Source organism: Solanum stenotomum, chromosome 12 (genome assembly GCF_019186545.1).
Source record: "Solanum stenotomum isolate F172 chromosome 12, ASM1918654v1, whole genome shotgun sequence".
NCBI classification, from domain to species: Eukaryota; Viridiplantae; Streptophyta; class Magnoliopsida; order Solanales; family Solanaceae; genus Solanum; species Solanum stenotomum.
The window spans coordinates 13,434,673-13,458,998 of NC_064293.1; the positions used below are offsets into that span (position 1 = coordinate 13,434,673).

Genomic DNA, 24,326 nt, shown 5'->3' on the forward strand with positions numbered 1-24,326 from the left:
AAAAAGTTTTACTTGATTTGGTTGGTTTGTTTTTAGAAGTAGCACTGATGATGATCAAAGCGAGTATTTGAGTAATCAGTTTTTTTTGCACACCAGAAGCAAAGCATGATGCTCGTCATGAGGAATCACCTACTAATGCTGACTTGAAGGAGAGATTGATGGTTTGAAAGCACATGTCGATATGAAGTTTAACGAGATTCTTCAAGCTTTTACTTCATTGAAGAACAATTTAGATGTAATATAGTTTCCAAGTTTTAGTGATATACTATATTAGTATCATTTTCTGTTTTTTTTTAATCCTATTTTGTGTTTTGTATGTTTTTTTTTTGAAATACACTGTTTTGTTTTTAATGTTTCTATTTTAAAATTATATTAAATAAAAAAAAGTAAAAAAAATCTAGACTATACTATGTAATATAGCTATAGTTTCAATTCTTTTTAATCCGCAGTTATAGTTTCACAAAGTTTTGCTATTCGGTTTCTTAATTGTATAAATCTAGAATTTATATAATTCGGTCTTGATTGTATAAATTCATAATTTATATAATTCAATTCCTGATTGTATAAATTCAGAATTTGTATATGCTTACCCTAGTTCTTTGTATACAATTTATGAAAATATTATAATAAATTACCATGTTTATATATTGACAAGTGAAATATACAAACGGAGTTTTGAAAAATTCCTAAATGTATAAAAAAAAACAGATTTTGTATATACTTACCATATTTGTATATTCGCAAGCGAAATATACAAACTGCAGCCTCCATTTGTATATACTTACTTACCTTGTTTGTATATTTGCAAACGAAATATACAAACCACAACCTACATAACAAACAAAACTATAGCTATGAAGCACAATTATCGAAACTATAACTATATAGCCTTAATTATGTCTATTATCTTTGCTATTTCTCAAATTTTCTCTTCATTAAAATTACTCTAGCCCAAATTCATTAAAAACACAAATTTCACTAGTTTAGTGTCTAATTACCTATTATTCCGTGAGTTTCTGATATTACAATTGCTATCATATTTCGGTCTCCAGATACATGTATCTGGCGTGTCTTGATACATGTATCTCAAATAGATGTTAAGAGATACATCTAATTATGTGTACCTAAATATGAAATGTAACTGAAACATGTCAATTTAGGAGCAAATCATGTGTTCTTCCCTAAATTTCTTCTTGGAAAAATTCAAAAAATTATCCTAATTTTTCACCATCAAAAATCTTCTCATAAATACATACATTCTTAATTCGGATACTTATACACTTTATCATACAAGTCTATGAACTCTTAATTAGATACATGTGTATATCTTATTAGAAACATATTTTGATCATTATCTCCCCTTTGTCTCTCTCTCCCCCTATCTGGCCAGAGATTATCGTCTCCAGTGAAAACATCACCAAATCCGCAAGGGGACATTCTGCCAGCCATGATGTTGATAAACTGAAAATTTATAACTATTTAAAGTATAAATTAGATTTGTAAGATATGATATATATATATATATATATATATATATTTAATTAGGTAATTTTTCCTTAATTAAAACTTGGTCGAGTTAGGCAAATTATATGGATTTAGGCAATTTTTTCACCTCCCTCCTCAACTTTAATTTCATGGAAACTAGAATACATTATTCCCCTTTACATTCCAATGCAAAATCTAGTCAAATGTCCTTTATAATAATTTTTTTTAATAAGAAGAATGACTGCGTGTAAAAGAAGAGACCCTATCCATTATCATTAAAAAAATAAAAAATCCACTTTGATATTCTTTATCAATGATTATTACCCATTTTAAGATGAGTTGTATAAAGTAATACTATGTAGCTTTATGCATGGGAGATAATTTAATAATTAATCCCTAATACGCCTCGTTTAGGCAAATCATTACTATAATACTACTCAAATACCTTAAAAAAGAAAAGCACAAAATGCTTTGATGATTAGAAGGAAACAAATGAATGCTTTTTTTGCCTTTTTATTAAAATAATCTAAACATAATTCTTAAATTAGTATTAATTTTTTTGTTTATTCGTTACCTTCTATGGGGTTGCAAGTTCTTGTGACGTCCATTGTGTGCATTCAGACTAGAAAAAAGAAGAGATGTGGGGAGACATCCTTTAGGCAAATAAATAAAAGTAGTATTAATTATTTTAAATACATTATTAGGAAATTAAAGTAGTATTAATTATTTTGAATATATTATTAACTTGGAGAATATCATCACGTCACTGTATATTCATGTTCAAACTATGTTACAACTTACAACTCTTTTTTTTAATCCTTCTTTTGCTTTAGATTTCCAATGCGACAAAGTTCAGATGTTTAGTGGGAAAAAATAGTTTTGTTTTAATTAAATATGAATAATTGGGATGAGATACCAACATGAGTATGGATAACGATAGACTACAATATCATAGTGTAACTTCATTCTTTTTGACATGATAGAGTAAGGTTTGAATGCTAGGATTAGAGTTGCATAATATCGAATAAATAATTGTATCAAATTGTAAATTGAGAAAAAAATTCGGTAAGTGGTTTGGTTTGACTTGGCTTGGTATTGAAAAAAAAATTGATTATACTTGGGTTGGTTTGATTTTAACTTTAAAAAGTCAACCCAAGATCAAATCAATCCACATTAACTGATATATAATCTTAGGTCATGAGAAATGATTTAGAGAATAAGTTATAAATAATGTTGAGAGTAAAACATAAAAAAGAACAATCTTAGTATGCTAAAAGTGACATGAAGTAAAAATAGATTTTTAGTATAGTGGACAAGTAGAAACAAACAACAGTAATTTTTTTACTAATCCATCTTAAATAAAATAGCACCTAACTATCTCAACAATCCTCTTGATTACGTTCAAGATTTGCTCCACTTAAAGAACTAGGTTCCTTTTGTGCAACTAAAATAGTAGGGATAAGGGTCTAAAAAATACTCCAATTTTGGTTGGATTTATTGTTGCAATACTAAATTTTCATGAGGACCTATTACCTCCCTAGACTATTTAATACCGTATTTTAAACATATATATTTGCCCACGTGGACATAAAAATTAACTCAAAATTATAAATAGTAATGTGTCCACGTGAGCACATATATACCTTTAAAATACACTATTAAATAGTTCAGGGGGTAAAAAATAATGTATTAAATAGTCTAGGGAGGTAATAGGTCTTTATGAAAGTTTAGTATCGCAACAACAAATCCGACCAAAGTTGAGGTATTTTTTAGACTCTTATCCCAAAATAGTAACATAAATGATTCACGAGTTTATCGTGAAAAATCTCCTTGATTAAAGGAGTAAAAATTACGACCTATGTTGAGTAGGATGTTCAACCAAAACTTCACGAACTTCAAAGAGTGATTTTAAATTATAAATTTATCATTCAAGGGACTAACTTTAATATCTCAACTTAACAGTTCACACCTACACAATCACTAGTACATAATGTGGAAGAGCCAAGATGCAATGCGTGCGTTAAAAACACACGGCAAAGAAAGAAAAGAACAAAGGGAGAAGGGAAAATTATAGACTTACCTTTGTGGATGTCTGAAGAAACTCCCTCTTATTAAGAACCAGTGAAGCTATCCGCGCTTCGCGCGGTTATATGAAATATTTATAAGATAATAATATGAAATATGTAATATTTAGGTTAGTATCGAATATATTGATGATATTAATATTTCTCTTCATCTGCGATATCATAGGTTTTTTATTTTTTTTAAACATATAACATATAATTTTTTTTGTATATGTATATAGTAGAACAAAATATTCACCGTGGTGAAGTAAATGGAATAAGAGATAATATGTTGAAATAACAATATATTGTATTACGTTGAAAATATTTATATGTTTTAATTTTCTCTATCTTTTGTAAGAGTACTAATTTTCTATTCAAACTCTGATTTCCTCAAAACAAAATTAATTTTTTTATTATGTCCTTATTATTATATTTGCTTATTATAATTTTTTAAACATTAAAATATTTATAAGATTTATGAAAAATGAAACATACAAAAGTTATGAATAATATTTAACATTAAAAGTTACAAGTAAGATGAAGAGACATGAGTTATAAGTAATTCAAATGTATAATTTTATTAGACATTAAATGTATTACTAATTATGCATTGATTTTATTTGTAAAATAAATAAATAAAAATAAGGGGTGAAAATACAAAAAATGAACAGAGAAAATATAAAAATTGGTGACTACATAAAAATTATAAATACATTTCAAAGCAAAAAAAACGGTGACGAAAACAGATTGTTACATACGCAAAAAATGGCATCATGAAAATAATATTTTATTTTTCAATTTCTTTTTTATAATTATAATAAAAATGAAACTCCTAATCATCATAATTTTTTTTGTTGTTGTTAAAATGAGATAATTATATTATTTTTTCTTCATAACAAAGAAAAAGTAGAATAATAAAGGATCAAATGATTAGCATTGATAATATAATACATTTAGCTAAATTATTTATACAAATCAAAATTTAGAAAATTCTAGCAAAAGTAACTAAGTTGCTAATATAATTCAAAGTAAAAAAATAATATCTAATTATGCTTCATTTTTTTTTCCTTCTATCATCTTCCTTTGCAAGTAGATCCGCCATCATGTTTGGATCCCTATGACAAACTCTTCATTATATGCAACTAATTGAATAAAAAAAATATCATATACCAATTAAAAATAATTATGTCAAAGAAAGAACAAAATTTAAACTATATGTAATATATTTGTATATTATCTTTTCAATAGTACTAACAATACTAAATAATAATTATTTCTTGAAATCTAACAAATATTTCTTCATTATATACAACTAACTGAATAAAAAAAATATCATATACCAATTAAAAATAATTATGTCAAAGAAAGAACAAAATTTAAACTATATGTAATATATTTGTATATTATCTTTTCAATAGTACTAACAATACTAAATAATAATTATTTCTTGAAATATAACAAATATTTTAATCAAACTATATTATATCCAAAAAACTAACTATTAGAAAGAGCAATTGCATACAGACAAAACATTGTTAAGAATTACAGAGATTTTTTTTTAATTATACTTGCTTGATGAATGATAGTACAAACATTAAAAGATATTAAGAAAGCATGTTTAAGTACATAAAAATAAAAATAAAAAGACTTGAGAATGACTTTGTATGTGAATCTTCATGAAAATAAATATTTCTATATAGACAAAATAGAGGAAATGAAAAAATAAGGACTTGAGAATGATATATTTATTAACTTCATGTACTTTTTTTTTTGTTACATGTTAGTTTCATTCACAAACCAAATACGAATTTATATAGACAAAAATAGAGGAAATAAAAAATAAAAATTTGCAATGAAATATTTCTTACCTTCATGTACTTCTTTTTTGTTACAAACCAAACCAATATGATGAAAAGAGAAAGGATAATTGTGAATGTGAATCTTCATGAAACTAATATGAATTTATAGGCAAAATAAAGGAATACCATAAGACATCATAAACTTACAAATTTAAGTTTGGAGGTTATGGACATAAAAATTGTGAGAGTTATGAATATTATTAAAAGTAAAAATTAAAGAGGGGAAAGTCATGGGTAATAACTCCTTGTGAATAAATTAAAAAATAAAAATAAAAATACTTAAAATGTAAAAAAATTTATTATCATTTCATGATTTGAAGTGAGATAAACAAATAGAAAAAAGAATATGGAGAGTTTTTTGTTGTAAATGTTCCTACATTAATAAAATATTTATTTATATAAATTAAGTAATATATTTTTACAATACAATAATTAATTTGAATTAAAAAAAAGTAAAAAAAAGATAAATTATGTTTCTCCTTTTATTATAAGTGAGACAAATAAATAAAAAAAGAATATGAAGAGTTTTTGTTATAAATGTTCCTCCATCAATAAAATATTTATTTGTAATAAATTTAAGTAATTTATTTTTAAATATAATAATTAATTTTTTTTTAAAAAAAAAAAGCCAAAAAATGAAGAAAAAAGCTAAACGCAAATGGAGGTCATAGAGAGATGCCACATCACCTTGTCTATGGTCCTCCTTTATATATATATATATATAGATTGTTGGAATACTGACCCCAGATTTGCCTAAGGAACAAGTATATTCTATCTGTTCTTTTGCAGATTACAACAGTTACGTTATGTAAAACAAATAAAGTAATGACACAATATTTTACCGCGGAAAACCCCCGACTCATAAATGGTAAAAAATCACGACCTACACCTCTATAGGATTTAACTCCACTTCATCAAACTCTGAGCCTCAACAAAAGATTACAAACTTATGTAACCTAAGGAATTATAAACTCTAATTCCTAGATGCCAACAACCAACTAGATCGTCGACCCCACTTCAAGTTATGAATTCGGATTACAACTCTTGCAATCCTAGGAACTAACTCTAATTCCTAAACTCCAACACAAACCCCCCAAGGTTTATGTTCCCAAGTTTTTAAGTCGCCCCAACTTGAAGACTCTATCCCTACTCCAGTTTATACTTCACTGGATCTAGAAAGAATTAAAGATACAACTCGATAAAAACTCAATACAAGCAAACTTGACTTAAGAACAATAAAACATAAGCCTATGAATCAATTCTTAAATTCTTGTTTCCTTGCGTTGGCTACACTTCGTAATCAGAAATCACTCACATATGAACTCCCTCTATTTGATTGTATTCTTCTTGTAACTCTCTGTTTAAGTGCGCAATTTTCTCCGACGAAAATATTGCCCTATTTATAAATTTGAACTTCTCACAGTCTTCCTTCTTCAAGTTGAACTCGACTATCTTCTTTGTTCTCCTTATTTGACTTGAACTTGATTTCCTCATTTGATCATGCTTCCTACTTCATTCCAGATTTGAAACCACATTCACGTCATTAGACTTCCTTCTTTGCTTATGCTTCCTACTTCATAAGGATTTATTTATAAAAGGAAACCTTTTAGCACTGATTTCTTATAGAAAAAGAAACTCTTTCACCGTTTTATAACTTCTAATTCGCGTGGTTGACGTTCTCCTTATTCCAGTTGGATTCAGTCTGAAAGGAACATGTCGGCGCAACCGATTCCTTTCATTTGTTCCTCTATTTGTCAATTATCAAAATCTTTCTCGATCTAACAAATTCCCCCTTTTTGATGATGACAAACCATTGTTTCTTGTGTGAATAGATCAATCTGTGTTATCAGTGACGGATCCAGAATTTTTATTGAGGGGGTTCAAAGTATAAAGAAGTAAACACGTAAAAGTTACAAGATGAAAAACTGAGTGACATGGGAGGAAAATTTTAATTTTAATCCGCTAAATTTAACTTACATTGTCATGTTGTGTTTAGGTTCTTCCTACTTTCACCTTGGTCCATCGAGCTTTTAAATTTTCTAGTGTCTTTCCTTTTATTTTGCAGTATTCTACTTTTTAGATTTTTTTCTAAAGTTTGAACTAGTGCACATTTAATCATATGTTACTTTAAAAACCATCAAGATTCTTTAGAAAGGTGTAAAGCTCGAGTTACTAATATTATAGTGCATATTCCGAAGATAAATAAATGACATCGTCGATTTTTTTAGTTCATTTAATTCAATTTACTAGGTTAATCATTTGTTTAAAAAAATAAATTATGAACCAAACAAATAAGTTTAGTTTAGTTTTAATCTCTTTATAATTGACTTGAAAATAGTAAGAAAGAGATACAATAACATTAAGAAAGAATTCAATTAAATAGATTTTATTAAAAGAATATTCACAACTTTTAAAGTTTTCCATTTGATTAATCTTAATTTACTTTATTTTATATAATAGTTTTCTAATTCAATTTTATATTTGATAACAATACACCATTTTCTCAAAGAGTTTCTTTAAGTTAGTACATGAGAAGAGAGTTATGTGGAAATAAAATGAGCAATATAAATAAGAAGAATAAAAGACAAAAATATAAAAAATGTGGCTAATAAATTTAAACAAAGATAAATTGAGAAAAAGAGATAACATAAAAAGAAGAATTAAAAAAAAAACAAAAATAATATAGTTTTAGATTGAATTCAAAAATAATGAGGCCTTTTATTGGGTATTCTAAGCCTAAAACTGAGCCCATCTCAGTCTTTTCAAAGCAATAAAAAAGGTTAAAACTTATTGCACTGACCGAGAATCAAACTCGGAACGTGCAGTTTAGAAATGTACCCCCTTACCAGTGAGCCATGCTCCTCTTCTGGATGTTGAGGGGGTTTATTTTAGTATCTATACGCTTAAAATCAGAAGTCTTCCTTATATATACAATGTAATTTTTCGACGAGGGGGTTCGGGTGAACCCCCTAAGATGAACATAGGTTCGCCCATGTGTGTTATGTCAGTTTCTTAAAGCACAACACACAAAGCAAACACATTAGAGGATCAAGTTAGACCAATTGGATTATAAATATTACACAAGCATGCAGTTCCCCCTTTTGACATCATAAAACACCATGAAGGCATACACCACACTAAGAGAAGCAAATTCGATACTCATGGCCACTGGGGCTATCACCTACACAAACACTTAAAAATCAAGAACTCAATTAGCTATAGCAAAGCATTTGCACAAACATAAGATATAGACATGAACCTGAAACTCAAACTCAACATAAGCATTAATCAAAAAGCATATAGTACACCACAAATGTAATCAAAATTAAAGATAGAATCAAGCACTTGTGATGAGAAAAAAATTGGAACATCAAAGGCTAAAGTGGCTAGGCAATAGCAAAAGATCGGGCATGAGAGGGTAAATAAAAGTCATTTTTCAGCAGCACAAAAACCATCTTTTGGATTAACAAAATTAGTAGTCTTCTCAATTTCAAAGGTAGCCTTGGTCTATGCAAGCTCAACCTTGAGCTTTGTGTTTTATTTTTCTTTAGCAGGCCTACATGTTCAAGATCATAGTTCATATGCAGCTGGTCCATGGCATTCTGGTGAGTGACACATATGACTTCAATTTCAGCTTATTTTTTTCGTAATGTATCACCTTTAAGGAATTGGTTCAATCAATCATATACCCTCCGGAGAAACAATAGTTCACTCATCTCTAACCCCTAAAATCAGTAATCACCTTGCTTAAGAGCACTCTCCGCTTCCCAAAGTTCACAACTCTAATTTCAATAAAGTCAGGAACAATTTTTTTTCAGCATCATTTGTAGAGGAACATGTTCTCCCAATATGTTCCCTAGATGTGGTACTATCAGGTGCAGCACCAACTATAATAATTTTTTACATCAACTCTAAAGATCATTTTATAAGGATCACAATAGATGAGCTAGGTTCGACATAGGGGTCCCTCATTGATTCCCCCTCACTAGATGCACCCAAGTTGAGCCTAACAACTGAACTTTGTTCAATTGTAGGGTCCCCAACATATTCCCCCTCACAAGGTACATCCTTCAAAACTTCCTCAGTAATTTTAGACACACCCAATACAGATTCCCCCTAAGAACCACCACTACCTACTTTCTACACCACAACCTCTATTTTATAAGACACCAAAATAGAGGTGTCGTCCACCGAAGTCATCTCAACCATAACATCAAATAGANCAATACAGATTCCCCCTAAGAACCAGCACTACCTACTTTTTACACCACAACCTCTATTTTATAAGACACCAAAATAGAGGTGTCGTCCACCGAAGTCATCTCAACCATAACATCAAATAGACCATCACACTGGGATAAGGCTTTAAATAGTCTTTTAATAAGATATTTGTTTAGTAGTATTGAGAGTCCTTTGAGATGAAGGGTTTTATCTTGGGTAGAGATCTGGTTATATTTTATCACAAGAAAGTGTGATTAGATTCTTTTTAGAGAACGCCAAAAATTAAGCATAGGACATGAATATATCTTTTGGTACAAGTGGAAGGAACAAGTACATGTGCATTGATTTTATATTTAACATGAGTAGCTTGACTTTAAAAGTGGTGTAGAGATATACAACTAAATGTACAAGACTGAGCATAAAATTCAAGATTAGAAGGCACTATGCACAATGTTCATTAGCCACTGAGGGATACTTATGTGATTTTAATCATCCCCAAGTTCCAACATGTTCCTTTAAAAGTGTTTCTCTAGGTTGATCGCCCTTCTTAGTTGATGGACTCATAATTTCCATTCTATGGTCATCTGAGTGCGCCTCATAAGACTTTTCATGTTTGTAATTGTGAGATACTGCATAGGTTGGACCTGTTTCTTTCACATGTTTCTTCATAATTTATTCAGAGATTCTTGACAACTCATCATTATCATGCAGCTTGTTTCTCCCATTTTTCCAACTTCTTTGATTTGACCAAAAAGAATTTTCACCACCAAAATTACTATTCCATCCTTTTCTTCTGCAGGTGAGAGGAATTTATTCTAGTTTCAATCATGTGTCTGGAGCAACAAGTGTTCATGTATGAATGTTGCTTGCTTCCTCTAACTTTTCCTCCAAATTCAAAGGTTAGATTTAGGAACCCAGACTAGCTTGGGTTCTTTGTAGTGATAAAAAGAATGAATGAGATCTCTATTAATCCATATTGGTAAACATTGTTAGATTTTTTCTTTTTCCCCAACCTGTTTCTTTAACATGATTCCTCTTTTTTAACAGGGTTGATTTTTCTATTTGAGGCAGCTTTGAAGTTTTTATTCATGTGAGTTATAACTATTGGGCAGGTACCCCTTGAGTGACCAATACTACCACAATGTGTGCACAAATAAGAGGTTTTTTAGGGACTTCTTTAACAAAACCTATTCCAGCTTTAATTTTATGTGTTCTATTATTGAGCTGAGTTACAATCGTTGAGGACTGAGTCCATTTGTTTGCCCTCTCAGGCTCATACTTAGTTCTAACCAGGTCAAGATTTATTCTTCTAGATTTTTCCCTTTTCGAAAATAGTTCATCGTTTAACCGTTTTAGATTTTGGTCACATCTGATTTGGTCACCACTATTTTTTTCTTTCCCATTTTCAGTAACACTTTGTTTCAAAATTTCAAATTTGAGAGCCAACGTGCAGGAATCAAGTTGTTGTACTTGTTCCTTTAGGGATTGATTTTCTTTCTTGAGATCAGAATTAATTTTTTCAAGATCAATATATTCAAGTTTTAAACTGGTCAAGGAAGTCAATAATTGATCTCTATTTTCATTCAACTCTTGAAAATTATCTATGAAAGTTAGAATAAGGGAAGATAATTTTTTCTTTGAAAAACATTTTACTTTATTTTTAAGGTCAAGAAGATTTACCTCCCTTTTCTCAATGTCCGATTGAGAGTCTGGTTCAGAGTCCTTCATAGCCATCAAAGCAACATCTTATGTATTATCTTCAATTGAGTTGTCTGAACCTGTTCCCCAAGCAGCATACATAGCAATGTTAGATTCTTTTTTATTTGCTCGGGAGCAATTTTTTCTCATAGTTTCCACCTTTCTTGAGGAGCTTTCTGAATTTTTTGTTAATCACGGCTATGTCCTCATCATCCAGATCAGATTCATCACTCTCATTTGCCTTGAAAGAAAAAAATCATATCTTTGTTTCTTTTACTCATTTTTGTGTTATCAACATTCATCTCATAAGTCTTTAGATTTCCTACAAGTTCATCCAAGCTCATGGTTGTCAAATCCTTTGCCTCTCTAATTGCAGTGACCTTGATCTCCCACGACTTAGGTAGAGTTCTCAACACTTTATCCACATGTTCCTCAGTAGTATATATTTTTTTCCAAAGACACCAGCTCATTCACAATAGTAGTGAATCTAGTAATCATATCTTGAAGTGATTCACCACTCTCCATCTTAAATGCTTCATATTCAGATGATAGTCTAGCAATTCTAAATTTTCTTACTTGGGGAGTTCCTTCATGTACATTGACTAGTGTGTCCCAAATTTATTATGTTGTAGTATAACTAGAGATGCGATTAAACTCGTCAGGTCCAAGTCCACAGACAAGAATACACTTAGCTTTAACATTCTTTGTGAGCATTCTATAACCAGCTTCTCCATATTGAGTCTTAGGCTTAGGAATGACTTTCCCTTCATCATCCTTCATCGTAGGAATAAGAGGACCATCAGTAACTCTCATCCATAATTCATTGTCATGGGCTTGTATAAAATCATTCATTCTCGCCTTCCATCATGCGTAGTAATATCCATTGAACCTTCACTTTATTTGATTTACATAACGACTGTTGTAATCTGTAAATGAACAGATAGAATATACTTCTTCCTTAAGCAAATTTGGGGGTCAATATTCCAACAATTGGTATCAGAGCGAGTTATCTTTGTAGAGTCTAATAAGAATGATAGTAGAAAAATAAGTAACAACTTGAACAACAACTTACAAACTCGAACTAGACAGACACACCCCAAACTCAATAAAATTGGATTGGGGAAAGAAAGAATCGAACTTTAGAAGACGAGACAAGGATCATGTTAATTATCAATGGTCTTCCTAGAGTTATTGGGAAGAGGTTAGTCATTACGATAGAAAACCAAATCTCATATATCTCCCTACCATAATTTTCTTCATATTCAAAATACAAACGAAAGACCAAATCAATTATCTACAACTAGAATGAACATGAAGAATGCCTTATATGAGTATTGTTCCATGGGTGAAAAAATATATCTAAAGAACGAGATATTTATCATATATCTAAGATACATGTCTCTCTCACTCACCTCTCCCCCCTTATGCTCTCCCCTATCCCTCTCTCATTCCTCTTCCTCCATGTATATGTGTTTCACAATATCTTTAAATTTCACAATTCCATATATTTGTATATCGAGTATCTAATATGTAGAGGCGTATCCAGAATTTTGAGATGATGGGTGCACTGTTATAAAAATATTAATCTATGATATAAATTTGATCGATTCGACATTTAGGATTTTACTACTGAAAACCGTTAAAGTTTTTAAATTATAGGTCTAAAATTAATTCTTATATATATATATATATATAGCAGTTACCACTTAGAGAAGTGTAACCTAATTTTAGAAAGAAAAATAAAACAAGATAAATATAAAATTTAAATTTCTAACCTCGCGGAGAGAGGTGCACCCAGTCATAATCGCATTATGTGATACTTCAAGTGTGGGTTCCCACATCTATATTTCAATTTTTTTTAAAAAGGCCAAAAATATAACACTACTATATATGATCTCGGGAGGGGACCATGGGTTCACGTGAACCCGGTGACCCCCTTAGATACGCCTCTGCTAATATGTACATATATGTGATATATCCAATGAATTTATGCGTGCACACACACATCAAACATCAAATATAGTAGTAGTCCAATATCAAATATCATGTGTATCAAGCATCAATTTCATGTATCTTCTATATGAAAAATATATATGTGCATAGATGCATATTGATTTTGAGAGGGCATTGATGTATCTAGTGTAACTATGTCATTGTTGGGAACCGAATGAAATTCTGTCATTATTCTTAACCAGATATCTAAAGTTTAAATCCATGAAATGAAAAAAATTCTTAGTGGGAGTGCCTCCTCCCCCCTCGAAAATTGGACCCTATAAAATACAAAATTCAAATTTAATCAAATTCTAACATGGATATCAAAGGAAAAAGAAAGAAGTATTGATTTGCAATTTAGTGAATCTTGAAGAGTAGCTTGAAGGGGACCACTTGGGTAGATTCTCTTCCATGATCTCTTGTAGGAAGGGAAGAGGAACATAAAGAGAAGGTAGATTTGAATATTATAATATAAAAATAGGGTATTATATGAGAAGAAAGAAGATTAAACCCTAAAAAGGGGAAAAGCACCAAAAGATAGATTGATCAAAAGGAAAAGCACACATGATAGAGACAATAGAGAGAGGGAATTTTGGTATGGACTATAATAGACAAAGGACAATGACAACGACAAAAGCTGCCAAATGATCCTTGCTCCCCCACTTTGCCACCTCGGATCTTCACGTTCCTAAAGTAGGACCCATCACGACACCCCTTATTATAAAGTATAAAAAAAATTTAGAGGGGAAGTATTAAAAACACTTTTGAATTTGACATAAATTTTTTGTAACTATTGTAAGTCTTAAGAGCATCCTTTTGATTGATTAATAAAATTTAGATACTCCCCCGATACAGCCTCTAATCTGCATATGATAAAACAAGTGGTGTCAAACTCTTGTAGGAGCATGAAACTTTTCATAACAAGTCGAGAGAAGTGTTAAAAATACCCCTAAACTTGATGAGAATTTAGGGGTGTATTTCATTCATGTTGCAAGATCAGGGTGTATTTAAGTTCAGTTAGTCAAGTGAAAGACTATTTTTAAGGCGGTCAATAATACGGAAATGAAACTAATCAGACCAAATTTAGAGATGCTTTTAATACTTCTCTCAAATTTAAATGTCCACAATTTTCATTAATTAGAGAACTTTTTTTTTTATAGGAGTTTGATCAGAAATTATATATGCTTTGTGAGAAATATATAGTTAACTGAAAAAAGAAAAGAAGCAGCGGGCGACAAAATATCATATTCGAAAGAGAAGAAAATCTTAATAATTTAATTGATTGACTATCTAAATTTTCATTTTCCGTGAAAAGGAACATTTAGTTGGCATGTGAAAGGAACATTTATGGGAGATTGACAGTTAAGAAAAGCCGCCAATTCGTTTCCATTCAGACAGTTTCTCGTTAACGTAGTTGTAGAGGGACATAGATCCTCTTCCCCTCTTTCCTTCTAAACTAAACAAATAATTATATATTTCCCAATTTTTTTATTTATATAGCTATAGGGTCGGTAATGCAACAAATCAGATACCACCACGTGTACAAGAAAGCTCAGATTCCAAGAAAGGACAACTTCCAAGCATAGAATTTTGCTAGAAAATTAAAAAAATACTACTCTATATATCTTGCCCTATGTATGTATGTATTGTATACAAATTAGACCAAGTTGTTTAGAGAGAAAAAAATAGAAGAGCTTGAGAAGAAAGATTTATTAAAGTGAGAAGAAATTTAAAAGACAAAAGTAGGCAAGAGAGCTTTCATTTGCTTTTTGTCTTGTTATTAAATCGTACAAAAACTTCATCATTTTCTTTGGAACTTCTCTCTCTCAAGAAGCTAAGGAAGAAAACCTTATAAAGAGATTGAAGTTCCAAAGGAGAAGTAGATATATGGCGCCAGTTTCATTGCCTCCGGGATTCAGGTTTCATCCAACAGATGAAGAACTTGTTGCTTATTATTTGAAAAGAAAGATCAATGGAAGGAAAATTGAACTCGAAGTCATTCCTGAAGTTGATCTTTACAAATGTGAACCATGGGATTTACCAGGTATATACATGATTTCCATACTTGTTATATCATTTTATATATAATTATAAAAATCATGGGTTTCATGGGATGTATAATTGTTTAGTGAAATAAAAAGAAACCTAACTAGCTGTAGCTATATTCCAAAGTAATTATCAAGAAAGGTATATAAGTAACAAAGACATAATAATACAAGACAAGCTATACTATTTCCTCCTCTCTTTTTTTAAACTTTAATTTGATACATAAATTTAGAGACTGTTCGGGTAAAAATGCAAAGTCTTATAAAACAAGCTTTCACTGCAACTAATAAAGGATTTAACAGCAATTATTTGACAATAATAATATAATTATTGCTATATTATATATATTTAGCAGCAGTAGTAACAATGATTATTTATAACTAACATTATATATAAAATGAAAATGTCGCTAGAAGTTTTAACGACTCTGTTAAACATACTAACATGTTGTGAGTCTGAATACTTTGAACGCACTTTAATTATTCAAAGATCATATGCTTTAATTTACAGGTATAACAAAATTTCTAAAATTGTATGATCATTTCATGCATGTTCCAATTGCTTTAAAGGAAGTTATTAGTTGTCTGGTCCCTAAAAATGAAAAAAGTCTTATAAAACAAACTTTAATAATCATTGCATTATGGTTCCACCTCTTTTTTGCCTTTTTAAACCTTCTCATATCATAATTAATTTTAATCCGCTTTACAGATAAGTCCCTATTGCCTAGTAAAGATATGGAATGGTACTTCTTCAGTCCTCGTGATCGTAAATACCCTAATGGAACAAGGACTAATCGTGCAACGAAAGCTGGGTACTGGAAGGCAACCGGTAAGGACCGGAAAGTAAATTCACAGATGAGGCCAATTGGAATGAAGAAAACTCTTGTATATTACAGAGGAAGAGCACCTCATGGAACTCGAACCGGTTGGGTTATGCATGAATATCGTTTGGAAGAAAGAGAATGTGAAGTTGCTAACGGCCTCCAGGTACGTACAGATACATAATATGGATTTAACTTATATGCACGCTTATAACTTCAGAACTTTTATACGGTTAATGTAATTTAATCTATCAAAAGATGTTGTTACTTTATTATACACATGTCTCATTCTCTTTGATGTGATTTGATAGCAGAAATACAATATACAAGAAAGTCTAAAATATCACATCTAAGATTTTTCATCATTACTAATAGCGTATGTGTAGAAATAAAATTTTTTATATACTAATAGGAGTATTGTAAAGGATATTTTACATTATCAGGTCATCTGAAAGNAACTTATATGCACACTTATAACTTCAGAACTTTTATACTGTTAATGTAATATTTAATCTATCAAAAGATGTTGTTACTTTACTGTACACATGACTCATTTTCTTTGATGTGATTTGATAGCAGTGAAGTGATAGAGTCAGAAACACAATATACAAGAAAGTCTAAAATATCACATCTAAGATTTTTCATCATTACTAATTGCGTATGTGTAGAAGTCAAAAATTTTATATACTAATAGGAGTATTGTAAAAGATATTTTATATTATCAGGTCATCTGAAAGATTGCGATATATTGCAGGATGCATATGCACTTTGTCGTGTATTCAAGAAGAGTTTGAATGTTCCAAAAATTGGAGATCATTATGGTAGTGATCGATCAGGTTGTAGCATTAATGATCAATTGTATACTGAAGGAAGAGGTGAAGATTCTGATTATGGAATGATGCCTACAACAACTTCATCATCATCCATGCTTCTACATGGTTCACCATTAATGAATGTTGCACCTGCTCCAAGCAATGATGATAATAAATGGATGCAATACTTGTCAGATGAAACTAATTTCACTTTCAATAACAATTCAGCATTTCCCACTAATGGACCTTTTCCTTATAATCATCCATCTAAGGTAATCCTTTTCTTGAAACCTCTCCGTAACGAGAGCCTTAGTGCATCAAGCTGTCTTTTTATATATCATGCATGTGTTTGATATGTAGGAAATATATATTTTGACAAAAATGTTTTTTAATGTGTACATGTTTGATTGGTTGAGGATTGAGCTTAGTGTATCGAGCTGTCTTTTTATATATCACTTTATTTATTTCTCATATTTTACTTTATTATTTTTTGTTGTATTTGAAGGTTGATATAGCACTAGAGTGTGCAAGGTTGCAGCATAGATTTGCATTGCCTCCATTGGAAGTGCAAGATTTTCCCCAAGTAGGATATGTGATGTCTCAATCAAATGATGTTATGTATCATCAGAGCACAACAAATCAAACTGACATTGTACAAGAAATACTCTCAGTAGCCCAAGCTTCACATGACCTTACAAATCAAGAATATTCATGGGATAATATTAATTATGGAGATGACTTCTCTTTTCTTCCTCATAATAACAATCATGACTTGGGTAATTCCTTCAATTTTATGGACCAATTAAAGGAAGGTGATGATCAAAATAATTCCATACCAATTGCTGATTTTGATGAGGATTTCAAATCTGAGACTATGGTTGAAAGATTGAGATGGGTAGGTATGTCAGAAAAGGATGACAAGGTAATGCCACTAATCTATGCAATCAATTCTATTACTTTCTCCGTCTCAATTTATCCAACACCATTTGGTTTGACACAAAATTTACCAAAGAAAAGAATACTTTCAAAATTTATGGTGTAAAATTTTTTTTGACTATTTGTGTGTCTGTAAATCATTTTAATTATAAAAATGGGACATTTTTCTTGAAACAAGGTAATTAAAAAAGAAAAATGTGTCATCTAGGATATAAAAGTATTATTCTTATTTTGCATTATTTCTAGGATAAGTGATTAATTTGCTTTATGTTGTACTTGACAGACCTTTCTTGAGGACTACAAGACTGTCCCAATAGAAAATATTTCAGGTCCCCATAAAGAGGAACAAGATCAACTCCAAGGTATTTTCAGAATATATACATGCACAAGTGTTTCTTATTCTCATATTTTGTATAGTTATTCTACAAGTTTTAAAAGTCTGTCTTTATTATTTCTTAAATTTTGTACGTACCAAGTCAAACAACATCATATAAAATTGGACAGAGGGAGTAACTTTTTTCTTGTTTTTTATGTTAATCAGTATTTACTAATTAATTTCAGGAGAAGCAAGTGGTCAGCAAAACAACATGAATGAAACAGAAGCAAACAATTTCTCATTAGGATTTGGTAATGATGACAATTTCTTGGATGATGAAGAGACTGATGGTTTTTCAAGTTCACCAAGCTTTGAAGTTTATGAGAAAATAGAAGTGAACCAAGGAATGTTTATTGCCACAAGACAAGTAGCCAATACATTCTATCATCAAGTGGCACCTTCAAAAACAGTGACAATCCATAGAGACATGGTCACAATGCATGAGTTTCCTATAAGGAAAATAACAAAAAGTGCAACATTTCTTGATACATTTATGGCATTTTCAAGGAAGACTCTATCAGGAGTAGTTATGAGAGTCAACACTTTGGTAGAATTGATTGCACCTTTACATGCATTTTGGACTATTTTGGGGAATGCTTAAAGAAACAAGACAAGAAGAACCAATCAAGAAATCTTCACATTTTTTCTTCTTTAATTTGCTTTTGTTTGCTATAGATTAACTTCTTGTTATGCTAACCACAATTAATTGTTATTAAGGGAAAGCTTAACTTAATTAATCCCCCCTGAAAATTCACACAGCTGATGTAAGATCTTGATATAGATTGTATTTGTTCTTTTTTCAATATCTAATCAATACTCTGATTTTATAGACTTGGTATTATTTTTTTTATTCATTGGGCAATATAATGAGCATAGTACTTTAGGACTCGAGTGGAGCTTTTCAATAAGTTAATGTATTACATTTGTTGTCTATATATGTCGTTTTAACTTTTAATACACTTTGAAAGAGTTGGATCCTAAGCAATACAAAAACAATATATTGATATTTTTGTGCTTCAATTCTACCAACTTTTTCTTCACAATTTTGATATGTCCCATCTATTTTCTAGATTTTAAGATTAGGATAGACATTTTTGCTCAGCCTAATAATTCAGAGTGTAATCACAAGGTATCTTTTTTCTAATTAAAACAAGTGTAGTCTGCTCAAATATAACAATGAATTTCAGTGTTCAGTCCTATTCTGATCAGTACATAAAAAAAAAAAGAAGGTATACAACAAGCATTCTGTTTTGGTACAATTCAGTGGTCTAGAAAGATTGTCTTACCACAATAAAGGAATTAATCAAAGAGTGAAGCTGTAAAGCAGAGGTTTTGATGGTTAACATGATATGTATAGTGAAATGACAATAGTGTTGAATGCCTAAATCACAAGATGCTGTCACTGGTCCAGGACTTAGCTTGCAAGTATGGATAATATAGTTAGCGTTAACAACTAAACCAGCTAAAACTCTTCTGCAGGAAAAATTTGGAGAGAAGAGCATGACGGATGATAATGCAGACATCATCAGTTCCCTGAAGGATTCAAGTTCCATGACAGATAGGCTGGATCACCGAATGGCCTGCACAGTCACAATTTCACAATAAACATCAATGGTATAATGGTCAAATTCCAACTAAGTTCATAAACTGAAAATAACAGCCTCCGACTTTTCATTCCCCCGTCTATTCACATGATCATTTCATTTTCTGTTGATATCTTCAAACAAAAACAGATTATCTTGCTTTTACTAACTATATATTTCCGAAACAAATTGGCCATATGAAAAGGAGTTTAGCTTTTAGCTTGTATCAACTGCTGAAGAAAATCCAAATTCAGTAGTTATTTGACTCGATTTTTCCTGCTAATAACAACTTTTCTTAAAAGGATGAAAATTGAAATACATAGCAGGAAATTGGGAGGACCTGAAAAGCAAGACCATAACATATTGTTTCCTTGAAATTCTCAATTTAAACACATCTGACAAATACCATGCATGCTCCTGGTGCGATAAATGACTATCAAGACATGATGAAAATGAGATTTACAGAGTTTAAGTTTTAACCCTTCATGAGCTCGTGTTGATTCTTAAATGCAACATAGAGTTCTTTTTTCTTTTATATCACTTCAAACAATTGAAACTATAAGGATGTTATCCAGCAAATCTATTCCTAGAAGCCAACTTTGGTTTTCTTAACTAGTAAAAAGAAAAGAGAAAAAAGTAAATGGTTTGCTGCAGATATAAATATAGTAGGATTAAGGAATCAAAAAGGGAAGACAGTATTGGGTGCGTTCTTACCTTGGTTTGATGACATACATAAGTATGAAAATTATTGCCACGAATAAGCAAATTCCACCAACTGTCAAGTATGCGATGCCTAGGAACTTATTCTTTCCACCAATCCATGTAGTGGTTGAAAGAACCAAAGACTTTTTACCCTCAAATGTATATGTGTTGTAATTGTTTTGTATTACTACTGTAATGTTCTCATTAGCTTCAAGATCATGCTCTATCTTCCCATATAACTTTCTGAATACTGGTAATGCCGCAGTTCGCAACCAAACCTGAAGATCCTCTTGCTCACTCATCTGCATGTAAAATACGCAAAATAGTTAAGATAACGATAAAAATGTGGAAAAGGAATAATGATAATAAGATGAAAAAGAGGGCAAAAGTCTGCACTAACAGGTATGCTCTCGTTAAGTGCTCCACCCCCAATTAAACTTCCTTTCTGAAAATTTTTTGGGAAAACTTTTGATCCAAATTTGTGCTTTCTATCACTTGGCCATGAAATGTTCTTCCTATTGATTGGTAAACCTTTGTCCTTAATTGAAAAACCATATGTATCATTGAACAAACTCCAAGCGATAAGCCCACAGGGAATCACAGGTTCATTTCCATTCATGTCTTCAGGAGCACAAGTTTTTTTTAAGTCACCCTTAAAATTTGGGTCGCGCAATTGCTCATCATTTCTGCTTTTTACGTATCTGTGAAAACATAGGAAGCTTTCAATACCATTTAAGTGAGTATCATTTACCGGAAAAAAATGAAGTGACTCTCCTTCAAGCATGTCCACTCTCGATGCAAGAGTATATCTCTTGTAAAACACTACTACAGAGTAAGAAAAGCAAAAATAGGAAACTTGCATGATCTCTTTCACAGTCAGGCCAGATATGTATCATTAAATTTCAGAATTGTGAGAAGATGAACGGAATTTCTACATTAACATTATTGTCCCGGTGCCTCATTGGCCAGGATATCTGTTAGACACCAGGAAGGAAAATAGAAAATTTATTCCTTCCTGAGCAGACGTACTACTAGAAATAATTCATTGGCAGAAACAAAAACTAGGAACTGGACAAGATTAAAGCTGATAAACTTCATCCAGTTCCTGTTATCCGCATATCAATTTATTTTCAACTCTATTATTATACATCAACATATTAAGAAAGAGTATGTTCTAAACTTCTTTTTATTTGGTGTATATCAGCATGCCTAACAAAATTTTCCATTGCTAAAGATCTAAATTCTCCTCAATAACGACTTAAAAGTTTTAATCCTTCAGTTAGTTACATATTTAGTGACTTTTCCATAACTTCCTCAATTTTATAAAAAGATGTCATCTTTAACTTCTTGATTTGTTATCTGTTTCCCATTTCATTTTTATTGATAAATTCAACTTTATGCATGTTCTTACTTTTATCTTGAGTTTTATGCTTATTAATGAATAAATACAGCACAAGAAGCCTGCGCCCCAACGACTGGTATACCTGTAAATCTTCCTAGCTTAAATCACAATATATCTTAGTCTACTAAAAGTTCACTCTGTGCATTTCTTTTTGTCTCTTTAGTCTTTTTGTTTGTGCTTTTTCTTGAGGGTGAAGGGAACAGTCATTGGAACAACATAATACCACAACTTAGACGAAAGAACATACTTCAATTGCATCAGAAGAGTTATTCTCTTCAACTACACACACAAATTGTCTTTTTATGAGTTTAAAACATCGGTTCATTTTTATACTCATAATATATAACAGAGCTTTAACTTGAATCAAATAAAATCTTGGACATACCGACGATGATTCTGGTAGAAGTTATTGAGCTGATAATAAACATAGATAGGATGCTTCATTTTCTTAGGAACCTAAAAACATTCAGCAAATGAATTCATAAGGATTAGGCAACGCAATGTTAAAATTTTGGAACAAAGAAAAGAAAAACCAATGTATTTGGAACACGGAACTAACTGTCAAGGTCCTGATACAGGTCTTGTTTGACTTATTATTTTTGATAAATGCAATCCTATCATGATATGCAAGGTCTGGTTGTGTATAGTTTGTAGGAGCGCAATGCTCATCATATCGAAGTACAATTTCCACTACCTGCATACAAATGAAAGATATTTCATGTCAAATACCATTTGACGTCTAAAAACAAACTCCCAAAAACCATAAAGAGATGGATATTTGAGTACTTTTTCTGATGCAGACAATGAGGCAAGGCCTATAGGAATGAAGACAATGCCAAGGAAGATAAACACCGTGACAACCTGAATGTATAAAATGAGAAATATATTCAACAAGCCATTACAGTGAAGACTTAAAGGAGGTTTTGTCAAAAGAAGTTATGTCAAATGATTCTGTGAATGCATGCATACCCATTGTGGAGTTAAAATTGGCTTGCAAGCGGGCAGCTCTTGTTGGGTAAACCTCGAATCTACAACACAAAAATATGCCATCTAAATTAGTTTAGTTTCTGTGAATAAAACTAAAAATACATAAAAACAGTGATATCTAAGTCTTTTAAGCAGGCATATACAAATACACATCACTCAAATTGCAAAAAGGAGTATAAAAGTCATGAAAGTACTTGTAGTTAAGTTCAACAAGAATTGAAAGTAGCATCATGGCTATGAATCTGTTGTGCCAAAATACTCTTACATGGTGTGATATTGTCTGCTTTGGGCACGGTTCACCCCATTAAGAGAATCTTACACCTTATATATAGGTTCTTTTTTTCTTTTCAACTTCCAATGTGTTGAATTAGTTCACACACCCAACAGAATCATCAAAGATTCAATGAACACAAGAATAAACATTCAGACAAGAACTAAGCCAGATCATAATCCAGTAAAGACAAAACAAAACCCGAGGGTTTCTTTCACTAATTTAGAGCCCTTTAAGTATGTTGATTTCACCCATTTAACCAAAAATCAAAAGAATTATACTTCATTAACAATTTTGCAGTGCATTTGTTACAATGTAATTAATTCTAGGGTTAACTAAATAGGGTTCATATTAATAAAACAACGTAAATACCCGATCCCTAAATTGAATTTTCTAAATAACCCAGATCTCTATTCTAACCAAGAGCATGCCCTGTTCTTGTTTATCTACCAATAAAAATTAAATCTTGAAAACCATAAAACTTTAAAAGAAAAATTGATCATTGAAAAAACAAAGATAAAAAATGAAAGAAAAAGAATTACAATCTGGTTTCCTGGATTTCTTTGAAGAAGATGAGGCTCCTTCACCCANAAACTTTAAAAGAAAAATTGATCATTGAAAATACAAAGATAAAAAATGAATGAAAAAGAATTACAATCTGGTTTCCTGGATTTCTTTGAAGAAGATGAGGCTCCTTCACCCATTGTTACGTCAATCTATACAAAATTTGAAAGGGAAATATAAAATTAATTAATGTAAAATTGTGAATAATTTTCAGAGGGAACGAAAAAAGAAAAAAAAAGAGAAATAGGGAAGATAATTTTTCCTTCTTCCCTCTTTATTTTCTGTTTGAGAAATTGGGAAAAGGCGCAATAAGGTTGCATGGCAAAAAGTGGTACGTGAGCGGTACTCACTGCCTCCCATCGCCCACGCCCCACACCAAAATATGGGGTAATATGGTAAATGTTCACTCCAATCATTTTTACATATATATTCATATAAAAAAGTGTATAGTTTACTAAAATAATCATATGATTATTAGTATTTTAAAAGATCCTAGACAAATGAAG

The 24,326-nt window shown here is 30.9% G+C and overlaps 2 protein-coding genes across 2 annotated transcripts; one reads left to right on the top strand and one right to left on the bottom strand.

The window, feature by feature from the left end:
- The first annotated feature begins 15,001 nt into the window (after positions 1–15,001).
- LOC125848143 (NAC domain-containing protein 86-like) lies at positions 15,002–19,113 on the top strand. Its single transcript, XM_049527951.1, has 6 exons — positions 15,002–15,365; positions 16,076–16,353; positions 16,942–17,271; positions 17,505–17,921; positions 18,219–18,297; positions 18,497–19,113. Exons 1-6 carry the CDS (start codon positions 15,209–15,211, stop codon positions 18,910–18,912), a joined length of 1,677 nt encoding a protein of 558 aa, XP_049383908.1. The 5' UTR covers positions 15,002–15,208; the 3' UTR covers positions 18,913–19,113.
- A 450-nt stretch (positions 19,114–19,563) lies between these two features.
- LOC125848145 (ALA-interacting subunit 5-like) lies at positions 19,564–24,076 on the bottom strand. Its single transcript, XM_049527955.1, has 8 exons — positions 23,912–24,076; positions 22,968–23,026; positions 22,785–22,859; positions 22,558–22,692; positions 22,384–22,454; positions 20,997–21,297; positions 20,609–20,898; positions 19,564–19,891 (listed from the first exon to the last, which is right to left on the bottom strand). The coding sequence occupies exons 1-8, from the start codon at positions 23,958–23,960 to the stop codon at positions 19,837–19,839; spliced, it is 1,035 nt and encodes a 344-aa protein (XP_049383912.1). The 5' UTR covers positions 23,961–24,076; the 3' UTR covers positions 19,564–19,836.
- Between the last annotated feature and the right edge of the window lie 250 nt (positions 24,077–24,326).

Coding starts and splice junctions, on each gene's coding strand:
- LOC125848143 (XM_049527951.1), top strand. CDS start 15,209: ATGGCGCCAGTTTCATTGCCTCCGGGATTCAGGTTTCATCCAACAGAT. Junction 15,366..16,075: donor TGAACCATGGGATTTACCAG/GTATATACATGA, acceptor TCCGCTTTACAG/ATAAGTCCCTATTGCCTAGT. Junction 18,298..18,496: donor GGAACAAGATCAACTCCAAG/GTATTTTCAGAA, acceptor AATTAATTTCAG/GAGAAGCAAGTGGTCAGCAA.
- LOC125848145 (XM_049527955.1), bottom strand. CDS start 23,960: ATGGGTGAAGGAGCCTCATCTTCTTCAAAGAAATCCAGGAAACCAGAT. Junction 20,899..20,996: donor CACTTAACGAGAGCATACCT/GTTAGTGCAGAC, acceptor TTTTACATGCAG/ATGAGTGAGCAAGAGGATCT. Junction 19,892..20,608: donor ATGTATGTCATCAAACCAAG/GTAAGAACGCAC, acceptor GTGACTGTGCAG/GCCATTCGGTGATCCAGCCT.